General features: G+C 34.9%; 1 protein-coding gene across 1 annotated transcript; it reads right to left on the bottom strand.

The window, feature by feature from the left end:
- Positions 1–1483: 1483 nt before the first annotated feature.
- PLGRKT (plasminogen receptor with a C-terminal lysine) lies at positions 1484–24369 on the bottom strand. Its single transcript, XM_053932378.1, is given in 5 exon segments — positions 1484–1611; positions 5359–5468; positions 6387–6508; positions 23582–23590; positions 24301–24369. Coding segments are annotated over 5 exon segments (438 nt in total).
- Between the last annotated feature and the right edge of the window lie 1226 nt (positions 24370–25595).

The raw sequence follows: 25595 nt of genomic DNA, 5'->3' as shown, positions 1-25595 counted from the left end.
GACAGATATCAAAACATACAAGACTTCTTTAAAATTAAAGGAAGGTAGACTTCAGAACTTGGAAGAAAGATAGTAAATGCTCTGTTATTCAAAGCAAAAGAAGAAGGTGGAGTACTTGTATTCATTTTATTACACTGACCAGTAAAACACGTCACATTTGAGATCAGTTACTGACTGTAAGCACTGTTAACATGAAGGGGACAGAACCAATTACAGAAGTGACTGCAGAAGTTAATGCACTTTCAGAAGTCAAACTGTGGAAACTGTGCTATTAATTTCTTCTGCACTGAGAAACTTTTGTTTCATTATATTTTTGCCCATCTTATTGTAACAATATTCTAAGTTTAGTTAAGTAGACTTCAAAATCATATATGGGGCATTATCTCCAGCTGAAATTTAATTTTTAATTCAACAAATTGTCAGTATAGACTCTGGCTTAATTCATTTTTGGATGCTTTTTGAGTGTTTGTTTTTCATTCCACAATTAGATTAATGCTAGAAGAATTTCCATCCAAAACACAAAATAATCTGTTTCTAAACAAGATTTCCAATACAGAAACAATTTTTCCAAGTGTGACATCAGAACATTAAAGTATACTAAAACTATATTCTTGGGATATACCATCTTAGAGCAAAGGCATGCAAAAAATCACTCAGTTTTTCAGTACTTGTAAGGCCACTTGGATCTACTCATTACAAAAACATACATTAATATCTTTGCTTGCTGTTAGCCTAAGTTAATATTCATTTTAGTAGTGAAACTCTGATTTCGATTATCAAAAAACAAATTATCCTGAATTTCAGAATGTTGAACATGCATGAAAAAGATTCAGGAAATAGCTACATAATTTGTTTCCTCTTTTTCAGAAGCTATCTCTGCTCATACTTTAACACAGTTTTCCCTAAGAGTAAAACACACAGTTAGCAAGTTATGTGTTTACTTCTGAACCTACTTCTGATAAAAGCTGTTTATTCCAGAACTTGAAGCAGAGATGGTGAGTTCACTGCCTAAAGAACAGCAAATTAAAAGTGTCTTATTTTTCAAAGAAACTAACTGCCTGCTCCTGACTTCAAATTGAGCTGTGTATCCTGAAATGTATTTGAAAATTGTATATATTTATTTATATAATTTATATATTTATACAAACTTATAACTACCAATTAACATATCCTTATTGGTTATATTGAATTTGGTCAATACCAGACTTTTTAAATACAGGTGAAAGTTATTGTCAGTCTCTGAATAGATAATGCAAATTCAATATTTCATTATAAACAAGGAAAATATACTACAGAATAATGAATATTTTTAAGAGATACATATAATATGAAACCAATTGCTTTAGAAAGTTCTATTTTTTAAAAATCCATTAAATTTTGATTTTATAAGAGCTCATAATCTTATCAATTTTTAAATGATTTAATTATGTTAAAATGCAGTATTACAATCACATTTCAGATATGTGGCTTTAATACCATCTTCCTATTTTTCAATGAAGAAATTGCTCTGAGATAGTCTGATTTTCTACAAATCTTTAAATGTGGGAGGTCCTTTAGGCAATTCCAGCAAAGTGCTCTGTGTGTCAAGTATGTTTATGTTCTCTGCTTCACCTTAAAAAAAATTAAAAAAGGAAAAAAAACAGTAAAAAAAAAAAAAAGAAAATTAAAGCAAAAAGGGGGCCGTTTTCTCAGTTTTACAGCTAGAAGGCAAAGAAGGGAAAAAGCTTAAGAAACTGATTTAACCATTCTTGTTCGGACCACATTAGCAAAATAGCAAGTCATAGCTATGTATTTTATAAATAAGCTGGTCAATATACCAGCATCTCTGAGGAACTTTGGACTGGTGGGGTAATTAGGAATCTGAGAAGAAAGTGGATCAGACATTCACATGAAGGTGTACATAAGCTTTAACAAGTAAACTTGTACACAGTATCACAGATGTACCATATTTGGGCACAATCTTTCTTCATGCCTCAAGACTAGCCTAAAAGGTGTCAGAATGTGGGCAGCACAGGACTTGAAGAAGCATTGCTCAAAGCCCACTGCTCACAAAAAGCTTTGCTAAGACAGTTACCTAAACACAAAGCATAGCAGGGAAAAGTTGTAGAGTGCAGAATGCTCTGGGTAAGGCTGGAATGAAAACATCTAGGACAGAGAATCCAAAAAACAAAGATACAGACTGAACATCTTACATAGGTTGTGGTGGTCTGATTGAGATATAAGAAGAGATGAAGATTAGGCAAAGAATGCATTTGTTTTGGCTGATGCCATTTGGCACAACACCAACAATCTTGTTTATCCATGTCTTAAGTCCCAGCTTTATGATTCTTATAGCAGTGGTTTGAAACTGTATTTATGTGTGATCAGCCTGACTAAATATTGCAATGCAGTCAGGATTATGGTCATTCTATAAAACAGGTCTGAGTGCTGAAATCTTCCAGCTCTAAGTTTTATAGTATTAGAGTGCCTGGGCCCATCAGTAATATCCAACACTGGTTACCACTCCCACAATGTCAATCAGTTGCATATAGCATCTGATTATGAAATAGCAAGAGATCTTGGGGACAGAGATTTGTAGATAGACAAATCTCTATGCCTGTCCCTCACATGTACTAGAGGATATTGCCCCACTGACTGCTCAGGACACAAGGACTCAGCTATCTAAATCTCAGAAAAGGTAGCCAGAGCTCCATTGCTTAGTGGAGAAGTTCTGTGCAATTAGAGGCTGGCCATAAAATCCATCCCCTCCTCTAATAATTTGTGTGGAAAACATCAGCAGTGTATGCCTGGACTAGGAGGAAAAACAAAACACCAAGGCCAAGATCACAGACAGCAGGTTAATTCTTTGTGTCCTCAGAGGTTTAGAAAAGATAGTTTGACAGTTGTTCTGTAACCCTGACATACCCAAAAGATTAGGTTGTGATACACAGTCCTGGAAACTTAGGGCTTTTCTGCACAAGCAGAACTCAAAACAGGTATTTCCCCCTATGTCTTCAGTTTTGGGTTTTAATTAGCCCAAGCTATAAAGCAGGAAAAAATACCCTTCCAATATTTCAGTGTGGAAGAATACTAAAATAATGAGATAATTTTTGGTCAAGTAGGCTAGAGACAGAAGAAAAAATTAACTGTAAGCAAGATCAGAAACAAAATGCCTAATGAAAGAGAAATAATGAAACCTTTCAGGGGTATAAAATGATGCCAAAGGATGAAAGGCAGCAGATGCAGATGTTATGTGATTAAGTTAGTTCAGATACAAGGTTTGCCATGCAGCACAGAAATAATTGCAGATTATCTTAGGAGAGGGAATTAGCTATGAGGTTGATGATAGGCATACGCTGGAAGAAAGAGACCATTTAAAGAAAGAACAGTAAAGGGAATGGTGCATATATTCATTATTACACCAGAGAGATTAAGCATGCCATGCACCAACAGTATAAATAGACAAGCAGAGAAATGGTTGCAAAGGTATGGGAGTGAACACAGGGATCAGTTGAGTATTGAGAATAAGCATTGTGGCTGCAGGTCAATTGTGTCATAAAACCTTCTCTTCAACTATGTAATTTTAACCATAAAATAAAAATGAACTCCTGAACCTGACTTCCAGACCAGATTCATCCAGGCTATTCGACTTCCTTTTAATCCAGTGCTGATATTGGTAATGAGTTTAATTTCCTTCTCTTACTTTCCTTTATCTTATCCTGTAAGTAGGATTTGTAGACCCAAATCTCTCACATCTTTTTACAAAGCTAAACAAATTAATCACTTTTTTTCTCTTGCAAGGCAGTTTGTCATTCCCTAATAGTTTTAGATCTTCAGTATAAGTACAGATTCCCTTTCCAGAAGTGATCTGAATTACATGTAAATTTCCACAGGAGTTATTATTTTCCTGCACCTTCCCATCTGTACTCTATTTGTACTAAGTTTGTGAAATATGCATCCCTGGATATATTCAAAAGCCTTTTGGACATTTTCCTGGGCAATTGGCTATGGATGATCCTGTCTGAGCAGGGGGCTTGGACCAGACAACCTTCAGAGATTCCTTTCAACCTCAACCATGCCATGATACTAGGAAACCTCACTTGATGTTTCTAGTTGATGAAACTTGATGTTAGAAACTTGATGTTTCTAAAAGAAAATTTTATTTTCTATTTGGTTCCACAGTTTCTTTTCTGCAAAACATTTTCACAAGCCTTGCATACTGCTGAAGTTCTTCTAATGGATCTGAAGTGCTGAAGACGACTTTTCCTATTTGGAAAGCAATAGGATACCACGTTGCCCCTCTTCAACCTATACAGGACCACGTGGTACACAGTAAACACATTATATATAAATCCTAAATTCCAAGTACTAATTCTGCTCTGTGTGTACTAATGTCCTTTTCAACACTTTGATTTCCAAGAACTACCCTTTCTTCCCTATGCTTAAGTGACTCTTCATATTAAAATCCAGAGAAGTTTGTTTAATGCTGTTGGGGAAATGTTCACAGGTATACAATCCTGCATCACCTAAATGTATTTGCACCTGCATGCAGCAGGAATTACAGCAGATTTTGTCTAATTAACCTACCACTATTTTCAGTGAAGCATACAGAGTTAGGAAACCTAAGTGTTAGATCTGGAGACTAAAGACTAAGTGCTGGAACAGATTTTTATTTTGTTTCAATATGGTTGTGCAGACAAGACAACCAAGCTAGTTAACTAAGTTAATTTGTGAAGGTGACAAGCCATGGCCTGATGCTGTTTTCACTTACAGTCAACACTCACTGAGCCAGTCTCCTTCACTAGGAATCAGAGATAACATAAATGCATCTAAACTTCAACACAATGTATATCATTTAATCACATAGACAAGGGACAACTACGAGGCAAGACCCCACTTTCCAGGACTTATCTTTCTTCAGTCTCAGGAGGACACTGCAGTAAGATCATCACCTGATGACCGTGTTTGGTCATCAAGATGTAAGGCCATGATTCATATCTGTATTCCTTTCATTATCCCTAGCCCTTTCCCCAGAAAAATAGCAGCGGAGTAGAATATAGAAGTAAATCACTATATCTGTCATTTCTCCCAAATATTCAGTTCTTACATCAACTGTGTTTATAACCTTAGCATTCAAATATTTTAAAAACAAGAAGAGAAAATTACAACAACTGAAAAGAAATGCTGTAGAAGTATAGTAAGTACCCTTGACTAGCAAAATACCTGACTTCAACAGAAGGAAAAAAATTAGACATAATATTATATCTGTCAAAAACCCATCAAATATCTATTACAAGTTTTCTCCCAGACATTAAAAAAAAAAACATAACAGGTTATCTGAAGCTTGGTTCTCTGTGAGAACAGAACAGAGTTACATACCTTTAATCCTTTGCAATAGTGTCCCATAGCCCATATCATAATGATAGGAAAATACAAAGCTTAAGGGAAGTATTGGCAGTAAAACTGCTGGGTTCTTCCCTTTTATTGCTCTGTGCCAGAAGAAAGAAAAAAATATTTAGGCTATTCAGCACATGAGCACTGTTACTTTAGGCTGACCTTGACTGTCTTGTGTATCCTTCTAAAAATCTTTAATCTCTAATAGAGCAAGTCTTTATTTCCTCAGAAACATTTGTCTTCTGGTTGCCTTTTTTCTCAACCCAAGAGTATTTTAAAAATGCAGTAGTAATTTTTGAAAATACCTAACAAATATGGGATAATCTAACTCATTTAGCATGCATGTGCAGTGCCATATACCCAGCAGCAACATGTAACAATGTGGATTCTGTGTTCGTTTCCAAATGCTACAGAGAACCCATAATGCATAAGGTGCATTTAATCTTCACTATATATGAACCACAAATATTTTCTAGTTTCCTCTAAACATGTTACAGCCCAAGAAAATATTATCAACCAAAAGGACTGCAGGGCAAGTTTTTCCCTATGCAATATAGCTTTATTAGCCAGGTTTCTTTTTCCATTGGGTCAGTTGATTCAAATTTAACTGAGTAGACTTGAGAATATGTCCACTTGTTCACTGCATTAAAAAAATCCAGATGGAGGATGTGCAACTCACTAACATTAAATCTCAGTACAGACAAGAAAATAGCATGGCATTTAAATACTCTCTCCTCTTCCACACACAACTTTTATTTTGTACTGGACTTTTTGTACTTCCGATATTTTATTGCCATTTTATTGTCAGCTCATGTCTCTGCTTTTAAATAAATCTGCAGTACAGACATAACCAGAACACATTCAAAGCAGACAGAATTCAGAGTCCATTTGTCATTTGATCAATCTCTGAGCAACTACTGGATAAAAATAACTACTTTTAATGCAAAACCAAGACCCAGCAAAATAGAAATATATAATGTAATATATTTTCTGTTAGGGAATAAACTTCATACCCAGTTCTTAAAACTACAGCAACAAGTCCAAAAAATGTCCCAAAATATTTGAGAAATTCTCATGTTCAAGCAATCTGCATGGCTGTTTGTCTCTCTCTCATCAGGTTCTGCAGCACTAGTTGCTTTCCAGCTAAAGAAGAGAGGCTGGTTAAACAAAATTAAGTCATCCATTTATTTTGAAGATTGACTCAATCTGTCAGTGGTCTATAAATCCAAAACACTAACTAAGAAGGCAATCTTTCATGGCTTTTATTGAGAATGGCCTTCTTCAGTAACAGTTTCTACCAAAAAACATTTAGGTCAATTAGCAAATGCTTTTATGCAGAATCTTTCTAATTGTGCTTCTCAAGGTCCAGACAACCAAAACTGAAGTGTTAGGTTTTGAGTGGGACCCAAGTCTCAGCAAGACTCTCTAGATTAAGATTCTCTGACCTTCGCATTTCCATGGTGATTCATACAGTACCTGCTTCCCCAATTCATTCTGCTTAATTCTAATTTAGTTGTAATAATTTTAGAGTCAATTTTGACACCTCTTTGCCCTTTGAGGATTTCCTCATCCTCATGATGCATCATAAAGCTAATAACTCTTCTGCAATACCACAGTTGCAAATACAGAAAAGCACTGTGAAGACAACAGATCTTTTATAGATAATGAATATATAGTCATAAGGAAATACTTCTGTAACTAAAATTAAAAACAGTAAAAAAGTACAATCTAGTCAATATATTCACACCTCCAGGAAGAACTTTTTATGGTACAGAAGAATAAAAAAGCAGATTATTATTTTTTTTTAATTACATGTCTCATCTAAACCTACTGGTACATTTTCATTAAGTAAGGTAAATTCAGTATTTCTCAAAAATTCCTCTCAACTATACAGAACACACAAAAAAAATCCTTTTTAGAGTGATGAAAAAATAATAATTGTGCCAAAAATAAGCAGTCTGAAATCAAAGTGGAGAAGTTAGTTAACAGAACAAGAAGTCTTCTTCGCAGCAATGTTTATAACTCATCTTGTGGGGAAAAAATTGAACACGTGGGTTTGTATGTCTAGGCTAGCTAACCAAGTTGGATGAGAAGTTCAACAAGGTACAGGAAACAGCATACCAGCTGCTTAAATGAGTGTATTCTAGGGAAGAAAGAACAAAGACTGAATTCAGAAAGTTCTCTTCTATTGAATCTCTAAAAGTAATTAAATATGTTCTTTTCTCCTGCTTTCTAATTCAAGAATAATTTAAAGGATTTGTAATTACTTAAGGTTTCCACCCATTTATTCACCTCCATTACTATTGATTTAGCCTGAACAGAACAATTTCTGTTAAATTGTTACTAATTATTTCTTCAGACTATGTTGATCTTGCTATCTTATTTACAAGTTCATTCAGTATCTAGATAGGTAGAAATAATTTTGAGACAGCATAATGAAAAAAGGACAGATCTAATTACATATAATTGTACACAGCAGGAAAAACAACATTCACTATAGTCTCACAGTACTATTTCATCTGTTTCTCTTTCCTCAAGACTTACATTGCAATTGTCGTTCTCACAAAAAATATCAACAGGCTTTGCCTTTCTGATAGCCATAATTTTCAGATTGCTTTGTTTTGGTTTTCTTTTTTTTCAGAAGAAGTAATTATATAATGGCTGACAAACCACTTAATAAAATATCAAAATAATTAGATTTTATTTTGTTACCTACAAGACAGTTGGAAATTCTAAAATAAACAAGTACGCTGCCCATTAATTACACCCATTTTGGTCCCAAATATCCTGAGCCTGGTAAATTGCTGAGGGCTGACGTGATAGGATAAAATAATGACATGTAATATCCATTTAATGACTTTATTTTCATCTTCAGTGTGATTATAGATGTAGTTTCCACATATGTGAAAAATATTAAGGGGTCCTTTGTTTGCCTGTCAGCACAGATAAGGGCCTGTGCTTCCAAGATGCACACCATTACCCTAAATGAGCTTCAATTTGAAGAAGCACATGGTAAGGAAGTGGGACAAGGATGTGCTGATGAAATGTAGGTCTTGCTAAAAGGGAACAATGGAGAAAAAGAAAACCAGACAGTTTAACATGCCCAGTGTTTAGAAAGAAGTAAGTATAGCATAAAAAGAAGGCTGTAAGTTCAAACTTACAAAAGTAAACTAAAGGATCCCAACATGATTTCTTTAAAAATAAATACACACAAAAAACCCCAAACAAACAAACAAAAACCCAAAACAAAACAAACAAACAAAAAACCCCAAAAAACCACAAAAACAAAAACAAAAAAAACCCAAAAAAACCCAAAACAAAACCAAACCAAAACAAAACACAAAAAAAAAAAACCCACAACAAAACAAACCACCAAACCTGAAAAACCCCAACAAAAAAACCCCTCACACTGGTTATACTTTGACAGCTCTTTGAAACCCAAGTGCTAAAAGAAAAGATAAATCACAAACAATAAATTTAAACAAATACCATGCTGTAGGAGACTGTCATATCAATTTACAGAAGCCCAAGGGTACTTCCATGTATATCTACAAGTAGTTAATATAAATAACCTACTATAGTTGAAAACCATTTGTTTTCTATATTATAGACAGCAGCCAGATAACATTATCAAACATTTTTCATATTCTTTTCTAACTAGATGTTTTTTCTTTCACTTGAGAGAAACAATCCTCAACTTTCTCCATCAAAAAATAAGTGGTACAATGCAATGCATAGAAAAATGCCTGTAATCCCTTTTCTTTGAGCAAACTTCTTCTACGTAGATGTAAAATTTAAACCAGATGAAACACAATACTGTACTTAAATTAATTTCTTAAAAAAAAGATGTGTTGGAGGGAAGTTTTAGAATTATGAATCTTAGAGATGAACATTCTCTTTGTACATGGCGAAATGTGACAGCCAAGAAACAATGGTTTCAGAGGAATACTAATTCACAGAAGGCAGTAAAAAGCAGGTCAAGTGACATTTGGCTAAAAGAATAATTTAATTCTTACTTTTATTGAAGTTTTATGATATTACGATGAATAGTTTACAAGACCTATTTTGTCCATAAACTTACAATGTAGCACCAAGAAAGCCCTGAGATGAGTTTGGGCATCCTAAGTAAGCTACAGTACTGATGCAGAGATCTGTAAAGCAATTTTTATTTAGTCATAATTTATAGAGAGAAAACTTAGTAGCAATACATGAACACGTGCTCCAAAACCCCTTTGAACCTATGTGGTTTTATGCCTTAAGATCTACCAAGAACTAGTTTTTCATCAGTTTAACGCCAGCACATCAGGATATTTTGGTCATTGAAAACTTGAAGTTGACCTTAAGGCAGTCAAGATTTGAAAACATATGTATTTAGGAAAATACTCAGGAGTCTACCACAAAAAACTGCTTGAAATTAGATGAAAGAAAACCAAACCATGTTTGACTGCAGTTCAAATCAATATCCCATTTTCAGCTGTTAATTTCCTAGTAATTGTGTCTTATTTTCCTCTGCATGTGTCCTATTGAAAATGTCAGCCACACTGGGATAGTGAAAGACTTTTGATCTATTAACATGCAGATTTTATGAAAAACACGAAGTCCTATTGTCTTAGGACTTACTTTACAATAATTTTTAAAATTACTTCTTTTCTCATTATGGCAGAACAGAAGTAAGAATTAAGAACAGTAGGTATTAATTTTTACTGAAAAACATTTTATAAAATTTTATAGGTAATAAGACAAAAAAAAGTATGTCATTCAGACTTAGAAGAGATAGGCAGTAGTTTATTTAGAAAAGCCTTACTGATGGGAGAAGCTGATTATTGAGAAAACAAGCCTCAGGTGCACATCACAGATATCAGGTGAACAACCATTCACCATACAAGTGCCATGTCTTAGGGAACAAATTCTACTTCATTTTAAGTACACAAATGGCCCATCTACATAGCCATAAAAACTTCAATAGGAATTATTTATGTGACTATACTTGCACTAAAAACTACAGATAAAGGATCTGAAGTGTAGCTTTAGAAGAGGAGGAAGAGAGATACTGTAATTTTCCTAGCCAGGTTGCTGTGCATAGCACAAGAGAGCTGAAGCTGTAATGTGGATGCATGGGTGCACATCCAAGCATGCTTTTTAATTACTTGTATCCTGTAACAATCAGACCATGATTTTATAGACACGGTTAATATAATAATAAAGAAGTCACAATAGCAACTTCTATATTGGCAAAAAAAAATTGATTGCATAATTTAAAAAATTAAGTACAGTATTTCAAAATAAATGGGTACTAGCAGCAAGTGACATTTTAAATTTTATAACACTCTCAAGAGGACCCAATTAGAAATAACTTTCCCATTTTAAATACAGCTAGTAGTTTCTCAACACTGTGTAAGCAACTGTAAAGGCTGATTGGGATTTTGAAGTCTGCCACACAGAAACTGTTAGAGTAAAAGGAAATCAATGTTACAAAATGAATCATGACAGATGAAGAGAAGTGAGGCACAGAGGGAAAAGGTCAGTTACTGTGAAACTGATAATGCTAATAAACTAGTCAGTGGTAACGATCCTTATCATTTCTACTGATTATTATTCAGACTGCCACAGTGATGTCAAACCACACAAAAGAGCATTTATACCATCATTTCATTGATTAAAATCCAGCGGGAGAAAATTCTCATCTGAAATAATTTAATCGACTTTGATAACTTGCAGAAAAAACCCTCTCTGGATTACAAGTCACATCTTCACTAGACTAGAAGTTTCTCATACTTTAGACTCTTAGCTTGTTTTCTCTCTTCCATATTCAGATGTTGTAGATGGAATGGATGCTACTTTGATTTTGTATCCCCAAATGGGATGGAAGGTGGTGCACAAATACTCAATAGAAATGAAAAGCAGAGCCAGTGCAAAATGCTCTCTTCTTCACTGCCCACATGTATTAAACATAGTTTCAATGGTATATTTTGTGTGAGTCTGTGTGTCTATGCAGAGGAAGACACAGTAATCACCCCTCATTAAAGAGGCAATTTGCAACCCAATATGCTTAATGGCTCTCCTGGGAGATATGCTCTTTTACTCAACCTGTCTAAAATATTGGGCTGGACAAACAGCTTGAGAGCAGTCATGGCAATAAACCTATAGAGAACATATTTCATGTCACTATCATTAAGACATAATTATACTGATGTACTGGTAATCAGATATTTGGACAGGAAAGGAATTAACTACCTTATAAGAAATAATCAAATAGACACTATCTCTGCTTAAGTTCTGAAATCCAGTATATAAATCTAAGAAAACTGAAACTTGAAGAAGCTTTTGGGATACCCTTACACTCATGTAAAAGAGCTCTCCAGTTTTGTAACAGGTTAATACATCTGTTACAGGCCATGGCTGCTCTGCCATAATAGGTTATTTTAACTTACAGTTTTTCTTATTTTTCACTTACAGACACTCTGAAAGCATTCTTTTAAAAAGTACTAACTTTTAGCTTCTGAGGACTCAGAGCTGCAATAAAAAATAAGACTTATATTCAAAAAAAATGTGACAATCACACATTAAAAAAATCTGCCAATCCCTTCCAAAACATGTATGAAAGTTAGTGTGTAGATAGTATACATGTGGCATTTTATTGGCAGATGAAAGTTTAAAAGCTCATGTGACTTATCCTCAGTGTCCTTCTTTCCAATCAGTAGGTAGAACAAGAAGCTGCTGCAAATGGTTCTTTGGCAAAAATAAATGAAAAATAGAATAGTGATATCTATCTCTACACCTCCATTTTAAGCCACAGAGCAATTAAAATTATTAGCACTGCAAGAAACTGCACTTTAAAAAGAAAATTTAATTTTTAAAGCTTCCCCATGCAAAGACAGATTACAAATAATTTACAAGCAAAGGGTTATCAGAAAAAGAAAAGGGTCTCACAATATTAGCCACAAGCCAGAATGCAAACTTCACTGAAAAAAAGTCACACAGAATCACAAAATATTCTGAGCTGGAAAGGACCCACTAGGACTGAGTTCCTACCCTTAACTGCATGGTCATGGATGGAACCCATGACCTTGGTGTTATTAGCACCAAATCCTTTATATTCCTTTTGTTGTCAATAAGGTACTGAAATTGCACTCTTTATAAAGAAGAAATAATATCAAAAGCCCTTAAATCCATGTGAGATTTTGTGCTGCACAAAGGATAGACTCAATCTAATGGGCAAAGAATGAAGGTAAAATTTGTTGGCAGTAACCCAGCACTCTTATTTTTCTTCTGTGTGGCTTTTAGGCAACAAACATGCAGCAGAGTGCAGAAGGGCATCCACCACCTCCATTTAATAATCTTAACAACAAAAGTAAGTGAAGTTTTAAGGTACTGTTACCAGCATTCAGAATTCTCAGAAGTTTTATACTTCTTTATAAGAGGTATAAGCTTTATAGAGACAAACAAAAGTCATTGAATAGCTAGTTATGTAAAAAGCAGGTATCAATGTTCAAGGAACAGTAAAATAGATCAAGACATATAAAACAAAGTTAATGTTACAATATCAAGTCATTTCAATATCTGACTAATAACTGAATAAGAGCTTTCCCCCACCCCCCGCAAACTTAACATTCAGGAAATAGTATTTCATAGAAAGCAAGTAAAAGACTAAATTTTACTTCAGTGGACTTAATGAAAGACTAAAATGATGGGTTTGCTCTACTAAGAGGAAAGGAATTATGGAAAATTTGTTGTGTCACAGGAAGCAGCATAGAAGGCATTTTTTCTTTGAAGTCAGTTAAATTCCTCCAACAAATTGAGACTAAACATATAAAGGTAAGCTGGAGGTGCACCTCCAAGCAAGACAAAATTTGCAAGCTATATTCACAATGATATGTACTAGTCACAGATATTCCCCCCCAAAAATGCTGGTATAATTGATTCAACTGAATAAATTTAATTAATATTTGTCTCACTACTAGTGTGCAGCAACCAGTCTGTTTTGCATCTGTTGCTGGTAGTCATTACATATTAGAAATAGCTATTAAAATCTGCTCTTTGTTAACCACTTCATTTGTTTCTTTACAGTGATCAGGCAGAGTATACAATCTGTCAGCTAATACCAACCAAACTGGCTTTTTTCCTGCAAGACAGATGGTTCTAATCTTCCTCAGAACAGGTATCATTTATCTTCTTCTGTTCCATTTGATGAGAAGAAACTAATAAGGATATAGAATTGTTACCAGAGAGCATTTATTTCCCAGAATTAAGCCCAGATCACCTAAGGGGCAAAACGATTTATGTAAGGCTTCAAGACAAATGCATTAGTGATGTCGTAAACGCTACTAGTATCTTGTCAATAGAAAACAAATCTAGCTATTTCCCACCCCAAAGGGAAACAGATGGTAGTAATCTGGAAAGGCAAAACTTGCTTACATTTTACTTCATGAGAAAGAATGGGAACAATTGGTTTCATTTTAATAGAACTAAAAAAAAGTCTTTTTGACTAAATTTCACTGAAAACTTTGTGGAGGAGCAGGTTAGTGATTTACAAGACTCTGAAGAAAATGACTCAGTGTCTGAGACATTAAGAGAAATTAAATTTTTCAGGTATCATGATAGAGGTGGTTGATCTTTTACTAACAAAGATAAGGTGACAAATCTGTAGATGGAAAAATGTCATCACAAAAAGTTTTATTAGGCACAGGAAGAACTGCAGAAACCTGGGTCAGTACTTTCCTTTTTTTATCAATGGAAGTGAAGAAGCAGGAAAAAAATTTTCTTGTTTAGAAACTTGCTGGCATTTTAACAGTAGCCATTTTTCCTGCCAAGAGTCAAAGCATAGCACACATATGCATTTCAAGCACCACTTCATTTTAAGATCAACTGTTAAATAATTTATAGCATTTTGACTGAGTAATGCTTTAGTTGAATTTACTAAGGAGAAAAAAAAAAACCAACCAAAAAACAGAACCCCAAAATTGTATTTGTAAATATAATCCTCTTTAAATGAAGGAGATGTTATCTCCCCCCTGCCCTTACTCATACTCTCTTTTTCATTCCTACCTATAGCTCATTACTCAAGAAGAATCCCAGAATAAAGGACCAGGACATATGCAAGAACAAAAAATAGGCTTATGAGGTGCAGGGCCAGGAGTTGTACATGATGATCCTGATGGGTCCATTTCACTCAGCATATTCTATGATTCTATGAATTCCTTGTACCTGTTTAAGATGGAGTACTAAGACTGAGCCTACTAGGTATCAAAAAGATCTTAATGTTTTTGTTTTTTAAAAATTTTGGTTTTTCCTCATCCAATTTCCATTAACATTTTGCATTTGTCTTTAAGAATGTGGTCCAGTGTCTAGTTTCTAATAAAACCTCTACTGACCTATCTTAATATTATTTGCACATTCCTAATATATTTTTAATTCTAAGGAATTTAAAACTAACTGAGGAGAGGAGATCAGAGGAGACCTATGAGGTGTCTGATAAATAAATCAGGTTTTCCTCATCTCTCACTCACAAAATTATCAGTATCTGTAGTAAAGGAAGTCCAGCAAAGTGCTACGTGTAGAATCCATGATTCAGTTCAAATATCACAAAACCAATAACTTAAGGAAGGTGTACATTTATACAGAAACATTATCTTCTTAAATATGCAGATACAAATAGTGCTTGTAGTTTATCTCTGCTAAATGTGTAATCTCATTTTTCACTTGAAGATATGTTTTAAAAGCTTCAGTTGTCTCTTTTACTATACATATTGTCTCTTTTACTCACATATTACCATAGCAACTTCACTAGAAGTTTCTTAAGAAGTAAGAACTTCAAAAACCACTAGAGGGTTACCTAGATTATCAAACAGAATCCAATAAGAAACAAACTTAAAACTCCTGCTGGAAGGTTCAAACTTATTTCTTACTGGGCAAACACAAATGTTACAACTTTGTACATTTTCAAAAAGACATTGAGGTGAAAAGCAAACACCAGTAATAAACAGCTGTATAACTGAAGTTACAACATCTTGTTTTGAGATACACATGAGTGTCTGGATATAAACTGAAATGTAGTCCTGCTCCATCTCTTATAATAGGTCTATATTTTAAAATTGTTTTTATGTCTTTATTTCAGAGAAAAAATTGATACAATTTAGTCAAATGATATGGTCAAGTAATAAGCATCTACAGGGTACTTCTATACTTTCATTTCAGATTTAAGGACAAATTGTTAAACATGAAAAGAAAACTGCCTTGTTACTTTAATTTATTGCCATTCAAAGCAAACCTCTTAAGGCAATACAATCCTGTCAGGAAGGTAAAGTAATCATGCTATGGTCTGCCTCTAACCGAGAGCTGACAGTGTAGAGGAAAGAAAATATATGATATTAAGTTGCATTTATCTATGCTTTCAGTGAGTTTTTGATACTTTTCTCCAAAACCAGATACTTTTGTCACACACCTTTTGTAACATTAAATTACATTCTAATGATATTAATATCACATTAACATCACATTAATATCACTTTAGTATATATGATGAAATAATATACTGAAGCATTTTCTTACAAAACAGAGAGCTTTACTGCCATTTGTAGATATAGCAAACACTCACCAGAAGTTTCACTTCATTCTGATTGGTAAATGCAAGTGACATAGCTTGTGCACACAGTGTACAATGCATACATGTTTCTCCACAGGCAAGAGCTGAAGAACAGATGAAAACATAGAACACTTGAATCTCATTTTCAGAAGTGGAAATCTTATGATTTATAATTTGAGTGAACTAAATAAGATGGTTTTTTTCTGCAAGAGATAAATACGTTTGGCATTTCCATATTGTGTCAAAAGAAAATTTCGCTTACAGAAGAAAATGTTGTATAATTTGTATCTATGAAAAAGCAGACTGTGGCTTACTGAACTAGAGGATGAGTTTCCCTAGCAATGTTTTATACTATCTACCCACTTAATCCACAATTTTAACTAATTGAGGAAGAAATGCCTTTAGTTTTTATTTCCTTTATTAATTTGCATCACTGCCAAAACTTCAAAAGAAGCTGTTAAAAGAAAGCAGGGTTGGGGGGGGTGGGGGGCAGGGAAAGACCATGAAACAGAATGGGGAAAAAAAAAAAAAAAAAAAAAAAAAAAAAAAAAGAAATAAGTATAAAAGTATCCACTGAGATAAAGAACTATAGAGGATTTTCCATACCACCATCTGGACCTAATTTAAATAGGATAGTATAGTTTTATCATGACTCAAAATAAACCTAGATTATGTTAGGGACCACAAAAGAAAGAAAATATTTTAAAAACCAAGGAAAGATTGCCATGGATTTTCAGGGAAAAAAGAAAAAAAAGTACTACCACTGCACTGTCAAAACACAGAAAAATAAGCCCTTACTTTTCTAGATTTACTTGATCTTGGTTTTTTTGATCCTGTTCTTTTTTAACCAAGGAGTATAGAATCTTTTCCATGCCCACACAGGGTGCATACAGGGAGCAAGTCTACAAACTCTCAAAGACTAACTGCTGTGAAAGCAGATCTATGGCTGTTTCCTGGCTATCCAATATTACCTGGGGAAAAGAATGCACTTTAGAGTCTAACATAATAAAATAGGAAGAGAGGAGGGATGGCAGCAGACTGGGATTGAGACTATCCAGAGATTCATGCTGTAGACAGGTTATAATAAAACACTTTTATTATTGGTAAATACAAGATCTGTCAGAAGTATATTATTTTTCTAGCATGTTTATTTTCTTACAAGTTTAGTGGCTCCCATCAAAGACTAATTTGGGGGACTGTATTTGACTCCTGAAAGCAATGATGCTTTCCCACTGAGAAGACTATCTTTTTGTCTGATAAGAAATCCTCCTGCTGGGAAGGAAAAAAAACCCCAAAAGTCCACTAGAAAAACCCTCCAAATCACTCTGACTGCAACCCCCCAAAAACAGTAAAACAATGACATGCCCTAAGCACTAACTACTTTCTTTAGTTACCAGCAGTTTCAGCGATTCTTGGCTCCTCCTGTATAAATTATTCTTAAAAGTTACACTACTCAAGAATTTCAATCCTCCAGTCTGACACTGAAAGACTGGCAGATCCAATCTGCTGTAATCTCAAAGCAATACCTTTTTAATGTGTTTTGCTTAAATAATGGTTATAACCTAGTACTGAAATATCTGATTTCAACTGACTTATGTATGTGCTAATGCTGGATATGTAATTCTACAAAAAGTGTAGTGGTAATATACATATATAATATATGTATAATATATATATTATAAAATACATAATATATAATATATATTACAAAACTTCCAAAATATACAGGAGATTGAACAATTCTTTTTCAGATAACTTATTCCCACAAACAAGATTTTTTGCTTTGTTTTTGCACTCTGACAGGCAGAGCACACAGAGGTTTTAATTCCTAATTCCTTTCTCCATCCCTTGTGATGTTATTTCTGTATCATTATCACTTAACATACTTCTAAAGTCTGACAGATGTCAGTTAAAAGTTAGACCAAGTCACATCCTGTTTCAACAGATTTCTGCTGTCCATGTGGTGCTCAGTACAAGTGCAGACATCAAGCAGTAACTGCTCATAATTCTCAGTCTGGGAAGAAAGAGAGGTAAGAAAATCCTCCCTCACAGGATCCACAAAATACAGTGAGCCATAGCCTGCTTTTATGGGCATTAGAGAATCATAAAATCACTTGGATTCAACCTCAGCAATCTTGCTCAGAACAGCTATGTGATCAGACCAGGAGACCAGGCTGCTGAGGGCTTTTATCCTGCCAGGACTTGAAAACCTTCAAGGATGGAAGCATCACTGAGCCTCTGCTCCACTGCTGGATTGGCCTTGCAGGGGAAAAGGTTTCTCCTTACACTCAGTCTGCACTGCTCCCCATACCCAGTTTCAATGTATACCCATTACCCCTTGCACAAATAACAAATTCAGCTCTGCATGATGGCCCTTGGATGGCCCATCTAGTACATGTATCAAGCAGTTATTCCTAACATTTTGCAGAAATGTACTCAATTGTTTATGTCTTCCTATTTATGGCACTTTCAGCAGATTTTAGGGAGACTATAGTCTCATGAGAATCAGTTAGTAATCCACAGACTTTCTTCAGTTGTTTAAAAGAACAGCTTGATGTTTCCTCATGTATTTTTTCACTCAGATTGGTGACCTGCAGCATGCTCCCTCCACAGTGTCATGTTTTGTGCTCTCCTTTGACCTTAACTCACAAGCTGCACCTTCTCATCATGGGCATCACTACTTCCTGTCTTTCCTTCCTGTCTTCTGTGAAGAGCTAGTACCTCTCTGTTAGAGATTTCAAGTTGCATGAGCTGTCCTACCATATCTCAGTTATTACCATGACGTTGCAGTACTGTGACTAGAGGCAGCTCTTGTTCTTCGTGCTTGTTTCTCAGGCTGTGTACATCTGTACTTGAGCATGTACAGGCTTCCTTTCTCCAGAACCAGAAACACTGCAGAAAATCCCAGCACACTGTCTCATAAAAGCTTCTGCAAGGACTACATACATTCTAGGCTTCTTTATTAAATATCTACTGCAACAGCAAAATGCTCCTATTGTGCCGCTCTAGTAGAAACACCTTTTTTTAGGATGGCAGAATGTGATTAATTTTTTCATTTAGAGAAAACAGAGGTTTTTCATTTTCTGGAGTCTGGGGCTTTTTTTTTCAAAACCAGAGTAAAGTGCTCTGCAATAGCTTAGAGAATCCTTTGTGTTCTATTTACTACCCTATTTAATTCATTTCTCTAGGCAGGCCTTTATGCAACACAATTGTCTCTTCCATTCTCTGACTCTGAATCAGTGCTTCTCTCCTCACTGCTTTTTTTGTAAAGTTTTCCCAGAAATGCATCTAAGTGAAAACTTCAATGGCTTGACAACATCAAGAGATGCCCTTAAACCTTAGATCTGATTGTTATACATAAAGATATTAAAACAAATCAGTCTTTCCATCCATGCCTTTCCATCTACCATCTCATAATAGAGAAAAGAGTGATACAACAAAATTACACAGTAGTCTTCAATGCAGATCTCATTATTAATGATGAAGCTAATACGAGAGAGTAAAAAAGGTCAGTTAATAAAGGACTCAGTGTATCACCAATTATTTGTGGAGTTCCAATGAAAAAAAAATCTCCTAATTAAGTAATTGAACACTTATACAATGAGATATACCTGAAAACAGTCATAAATTATTTTAAATGCTACTAGGAATTAATTTTTTTAGTTGTATGGTCTAGAAACCACTGCTTACTATGCAGTATTATTCCTATACACATCAAGATATCTCCATGTAATTCAACTCTTATAATATCACTGGAAAAATAATCAAAATCCCTGATATTAAAAAAAAAAAATCTCAGCTTTCTCCTCTGAAGGGTTACCTTTCAAGAAGTGCAGACATGTTACATACAGGAAAACTGCGATATTTATCGGTTTCCCCTGAGTAGCATTTCCCAAGGAAAGAAAGGAAAAGCAACTTTTTAGAGCCAAAAGCAGTGTTACCTCTATAAAAATAACTGGTGGAGTGGAGTGGGGTGTCAGAGATGGGAATGGCATAATACTGACTTGGTGGGGCTCTGTTCAAAACTAAAGAATGCATTTTGGATTCCTCTATATATATATTAGGAGATCTGGCTAAAATTTGGCAGGATAACTTAGGCTTTTCTATGTGTAGTCCCTAAATTAAAAGCCTTTTAAATTGTGCTTAGAATGCCTTTTACATATCACTGCAAATATACTACTCTGAGATGCAAAGTTATTAAGCTCTGCTTTATGCAATTCTAGAATCAAATTCATTAGCAGTAAATTAAAATTTTAATCTGTACTGTGCTGTGATCTTCTACCATGATTTTTCTTCTTATAATTTTAAATAAGACTACACAGAGTATACAAGATTATTTTTGTATTTTAAATATTATTTGAAGACAATGTACTTGTATTATGCACTAACCAACCAAAAGTCTCTCTCATCACAATAAAGTCTTTAGGAAGTATCTTTAATATATCTTCACAGTATATGAACTCAGACAATTTCTTACCAAAAAAACAACCTGCCAGGGTTCTTTGTCGTTATTGGACACAAAATGAGTACACAGAAGCTTGGTAAGTTTAAAAGAGAAAACACCTAGTTTTATTCAAATATCTGGTATTTATAGAATTCTAAAGGTGACCGTGGATTGGAGGATGGAATTAGCACCTCTCCAACCACACTGGTCCAAAGATCAATCAATCATTTCTCTCCACTCACAGAGAAATAGGTAAACTATTCTATTTATACATGAAATTGTGTGGGAACTCTGACTCTCAAATACGTAAACATTATCAGAAGGCTAAGGAAGTTTTATGAGAACTTTAAAACTTCCAAAAGAACTATAAAAGAAAACTTAACACTTTTAAAAATCAGGGCAACATAGAATGACACCTGGTTCTAGACAGTAAGGTCACTGTCTAGAAATATTAATAAGAAATATTTAAAGTGTTCTGATCCATATTGAAGAAAGCATAATCAGCCACAAATATTTCTGCATCCTTACTTGCCACTTTCAGATATGTATGTTTTTCCAGGCTGCCTTGTACATCTTAAAATGGCTTTCTTAATTGCAATAGCTTTCTTAAGGTATACATTTGGGATGCTAAAGAAAGGACAAGGAATAAAAGCCTCACAAGAACAGAAAGTACAAAACATAGCACTTTGACTAAAGTATATATATGCATTTTACACATTTAATCATGTTAAGATGACACTCAGAGCTCAAAAAAAAAAAAAAAAAAAAAAAATTCTGCTATAACTGCTCTGTGGCCTGGAGCAGAGACCTCCTCTCGCCTATTCAGCCTCACTAAAAGCACTCTGCAAGGCCATATACTAGTCCTGAGCTGTAGATATAAGATATTTAAGTGTTTGAAAATAAATTTGCAAATCACACTTTAAGGAGCAGGCTCACGATAAAAATGAAGCCTCAACAAACTTCTACCACAGTCTCCACTTGACACAGATTGGTATTTCATTCTGGAGCCACACAAAGACAATACAAACAACTAGCAAGTCCTTCAACATCAAGGCAAACAGTTGAGTTTTTATTGTTCTTCAAAAAATCATTAAGATACAATTTACAAGGCTGCAATCCCTTCTTTGCAGAGTTATCCCAAGAAAGGTATAAAGAAAAAACCCATGCACAACATCTTTTAATATTGTCTTATGCTAAAGTAGTCAAGCTGGTTTGGCTGTCCAGGACATACCAGAATGACTCTAAAACTGACTAAGCTTTAGCAAGCACCAAAGTTTGTGATTTGTAGGGGTCTTTACCAACTTCTATCATGTTATTGCCTTCTTATTTTTGCAACTCTCTCTTTCCAACCTACAATCTTCCATATGAAATAAGTCAATCACTAAAGAGCTTTGTATTTTGTCTGTTCAGAGGACAGCATACACCTATTTGGGATTTTTTACTTTAAAAAAAAGTGTTCAGTCACAGAAATTAATAGCACAAAAATCTTGTTCCAAGCACTTTACAGTAATGTTATGACACTTTTTCATCTGCAAGGAGCAGAAGAAGCTTTACAGGTTCTGACTGTCTCATCAATACCTACTGTATTTCATTCCAGGTCTACTCAAAGAGTAACTAGTTAAATTCTATGCACTCTCACACCATCACTGCTAGTAGGGAAAGCATTCTGGGTGAAACAATTTTGATGACTTCTTGATCCACAACAATTGGCTTGGAGTGACCATTTTACCCTATTCCTTTAACATCTTAATCATGGGACAGTTTAAGAATATTAAGAAGCTATTAAAAGCTCCAAGAAGTTTTGATCCTACATGTTGTTTTGGGGTCAATTTAAATTTAAAACAAATCTATACTTTTGAATATCTTATAGTAAGTACATCATATTGCTTCAAGTGTAAGCTTCTATTTTATTAATGAATATGATGGTTTTCAGAGAAAGATGGGTGAACTGATAGCATCCAAGTCCCAGTATTTCACCACAAGAATATATAAATGCTTTAAGTTAAGCTATTTTATTCTGGTCCTAGCATGACCTAACTTCTCCAAATATTTCTAGTTACAATTTTATCTAAATAAATTAGATTATACCATTTTCTACAAATAGCCTCAAAGTCTAGCAGTAAACTCCAGGTCACAGATTTTAGTCATATATGGAAAAGACAAATGCAGTTTTCCCTCTTCCCTACACTCTTCCCAAGTTTGAAGCACAGCTACATTCTTCCATCCCCTAATGACATAAAATTTAGTTCTCTTCCCTGCCCTCATTGAATCTTTTACACCTGATTCAACTGTACACTTCATGTGTTTTCAAAAGATGGGGCTTTTCTAACATGGCAGGTGTGTCTGCAAACACAGTAGGAATCAGATATGATCAGGTGTTTGTAGTGCTAGAAAGAAATGTACTATTCTTACCATAACTACTATCAAAAAGAAGAAATACAATGCAGGCCACCTATTGTCAAAAAGAAGAAATACAGTGAAGGGGAAGTTCCTGAAGAAAAACTTGCAAAAATTTTATATGTAATTTTGATAGGGCATTTTTGTAATTTTGAAGGCATTTTGCCTTCAAAGTTTGTTTTTTATAAATGCCTGTGCATTTGAGCTAGAACTAGCCAAGGCAAAGACTGGCATTCAAAGTCTGCAGCTACCTATAAATGTTAGCTTGAATTCAAACTCTTTCCTCAACTTTACTTACCCAACAGAGAAGCAGTTTGTGAAGCAAGCTTCATCTGTAATTTCACTATCAATCTGTTAAACTGAAAACTTTCCTGTTATTTGGATTTCCAAAAACCTTGAGGGTGGGAGTAGCACGTCTGTACAGGAGGAAAAAAAAATTTGTACACAAAACTTGTGGTTGTGTCTAAGAAACATGTAACACAGCACAGACAGAAAATGATGTCTACAAGTCATGCAAAAGGTTGCTCTTCTTTGAACACTTAAGAGTTATCCACTGTTTTATTATATCATCTTTCCTTATGCAATCTTTCTTTTTCTTAGACACATATCCAAGGTCACCTTCAGAGTTTACTTGTGATCCTACAAAACCCACTATTTGCACACTGCTTTATAAACTAGAATATACCATCTCCTGGCGATTTAGTAAATTGGAAGTTCATCCATCACTATTTTAAACATTCTAAAAATTTTACCTGTGTTCAATTTAAATGCAAAACTAAAGGAACCAACTCCAGCTAAACCCTTCAGATTGCATTCCAGCACTTGGCATATAGATGAGTAAGTTACAAGATCTTTAACAACAAATCAGAGAGCGAATGCTATACTGTAGGTCTGTTCAGCACAACTTTCTGAACCCTAATCAAACTGTTTTTCCTTTTTCTCTGCTGTTATTTTCTTATTTTATGACAGGGAATAAAACAACCCCATGTTCTAGTCTGAGGTTTCTAGAAAAAAATCAGCTGCAGATTGAACTTAAAAAAAGAACTATTTAAAAGATTTTTTTAATGGTGTGAGAGTTGAAATATATTTAACTCATATATTTTAAGAGTATAAGATCCATGTTTTAGCAACTCCATTATAACAGATTTCCTTTAACATATACATGTTTCTTAACACTGCAGTATTACAGCTCAGTAACACAGCTCAACTTCAGCATAAATGTACTTTTCAAAGTAGGTTTCCAAAACTGTTTTTAGGGTCTGGCTACTTTAATAATAGTTTCCACTTCTACAATTTGTTAAGACAGACTGTTGAGGAAGTCCTTTGACACAGAGAACAGGTGCTTTACACACCTGAACCTGCTGCACTAGGTGACCACACAGGAACTGGCGTAGCACGTAAATGGAGCACCTTTAACCCTGGGAGGACAGCAAAGCTCAGCAGGTGAAGCTGCAGTCCAGCCGTGGGCAGGCTTCCTCCGCACCGCCGCCGGCCTCTCTGTTACCTGGAGCCGCATAAACTCCTGTTGCCCTTTCAGGCTGTCGTTCATGGCCTTCGAGAAGATGAACCCCATCGCGCCCTGCAGAGCAGAAGACACGAGACGGAGGATGCCGGCGAGCCGGGAGAATCGGGTGAGGATGAGGAGGGCCGCCCCCGGGAGGAGCCTGTCCTGGGTCCCGCCCCCTCTTCCTCCCTTCCCTTTCGCCCCCTCTTCGGCTATAGAAACTATCTCAAGAAATTTGAAGAAACCCATCCCATATGAATAGACACACAGGCTCTGGTAGGTTCACTCGGGGGTGATGCATCTAGGCAATACATGTAAATCAACAAGGAAAATAATTAAAAATGCCTTTGTTACTTAACGCTTCTTTCTCTGCCTTTCACCATGTGTCAGAACGTGTTCGTGACATCGTCATCCATAATTACAGTCTGGTTTTGAAATCCAAAGAAACTAAATTTACTTACTTAAAAATATTGAGTCAGAAATTTTGCTCTGTCAGTTGGCCTTTAAAACAGTGATACAAATAAGCGCTAGAATTACAGAATCACAGAATATTCTGAGTTGGAAGAGACATATAAGGATCATCAAGTCTGACTCTCAAGGAATGGCCCATACAAGAATCAAATCTACAGCCCTGATAATATTAACAGCATGCTCTAATATCCAGAATTCTTTTGGCACTAAAGAGTATCTCATTCAGTTTTCCAACTTGAGTCTGTGAGGACACACAGCACTTCAAACACCACCTCATAGTGCAATCTGACATCTTGTCTTACCACAAGAATTAATGTTTTTCCAGAAACAGTCTACTCATTCAATCTGCTGATATCTTGATCTGCACATGCTGGTTTTGCCAATATGTATTTTCTAAATTCAGGTATTTTTCAAATAGTTTTGTTTTTAAACTGAGAAGACAGCTGTCTTCCCATTTTTCCTTTTTTTTTTTTTTTTTTTTTTTTTTTTTTTTTTTTTTTTAGTTAGTGGAAGAGCAAAAATGAGAAAAAAGTAAGGAGAAAAAAAAAGATTTTTCTGTTATGGAAACTTGCTTAGCTTTTTTACTTGAAGTAAAAAACTTGAAATAAAGAACTTCCAAGAACTTGAACTATTGTAGTGGTATTTTGAAAATGTGACTTTTTGAAGTATTCAACAAGTGTTTAATTTCTCCCCTGATTCTCTGAAGCAGCAGAGATCCAGGGGAGAAATTTACTGGTATACTCCAGCTCCACACAAGATGGCACTACTGCACTGGCAGCCACTGACAGGTATTACTTTAACGAGACATCAGAGAGAATTGTGAC

Source organism: Vidua chalybeata, chromosome Z (genome assembly GCF_026979565.1).
Source record: "Vidua chalybeata isolate OUT-0048 chromosome Z, bVidCha1 merged haplotype, whole genome shotgun sequence".
NCBI classification, from domain to species: Eukaryota; Metazoa; Chordata; class Aves; order Passeriformes; family Viduidae; genus Vidua; species Vidua chalybeata.
This window is presented reverse-complemented; position numbering and strand designations above follow the sequence as displayed.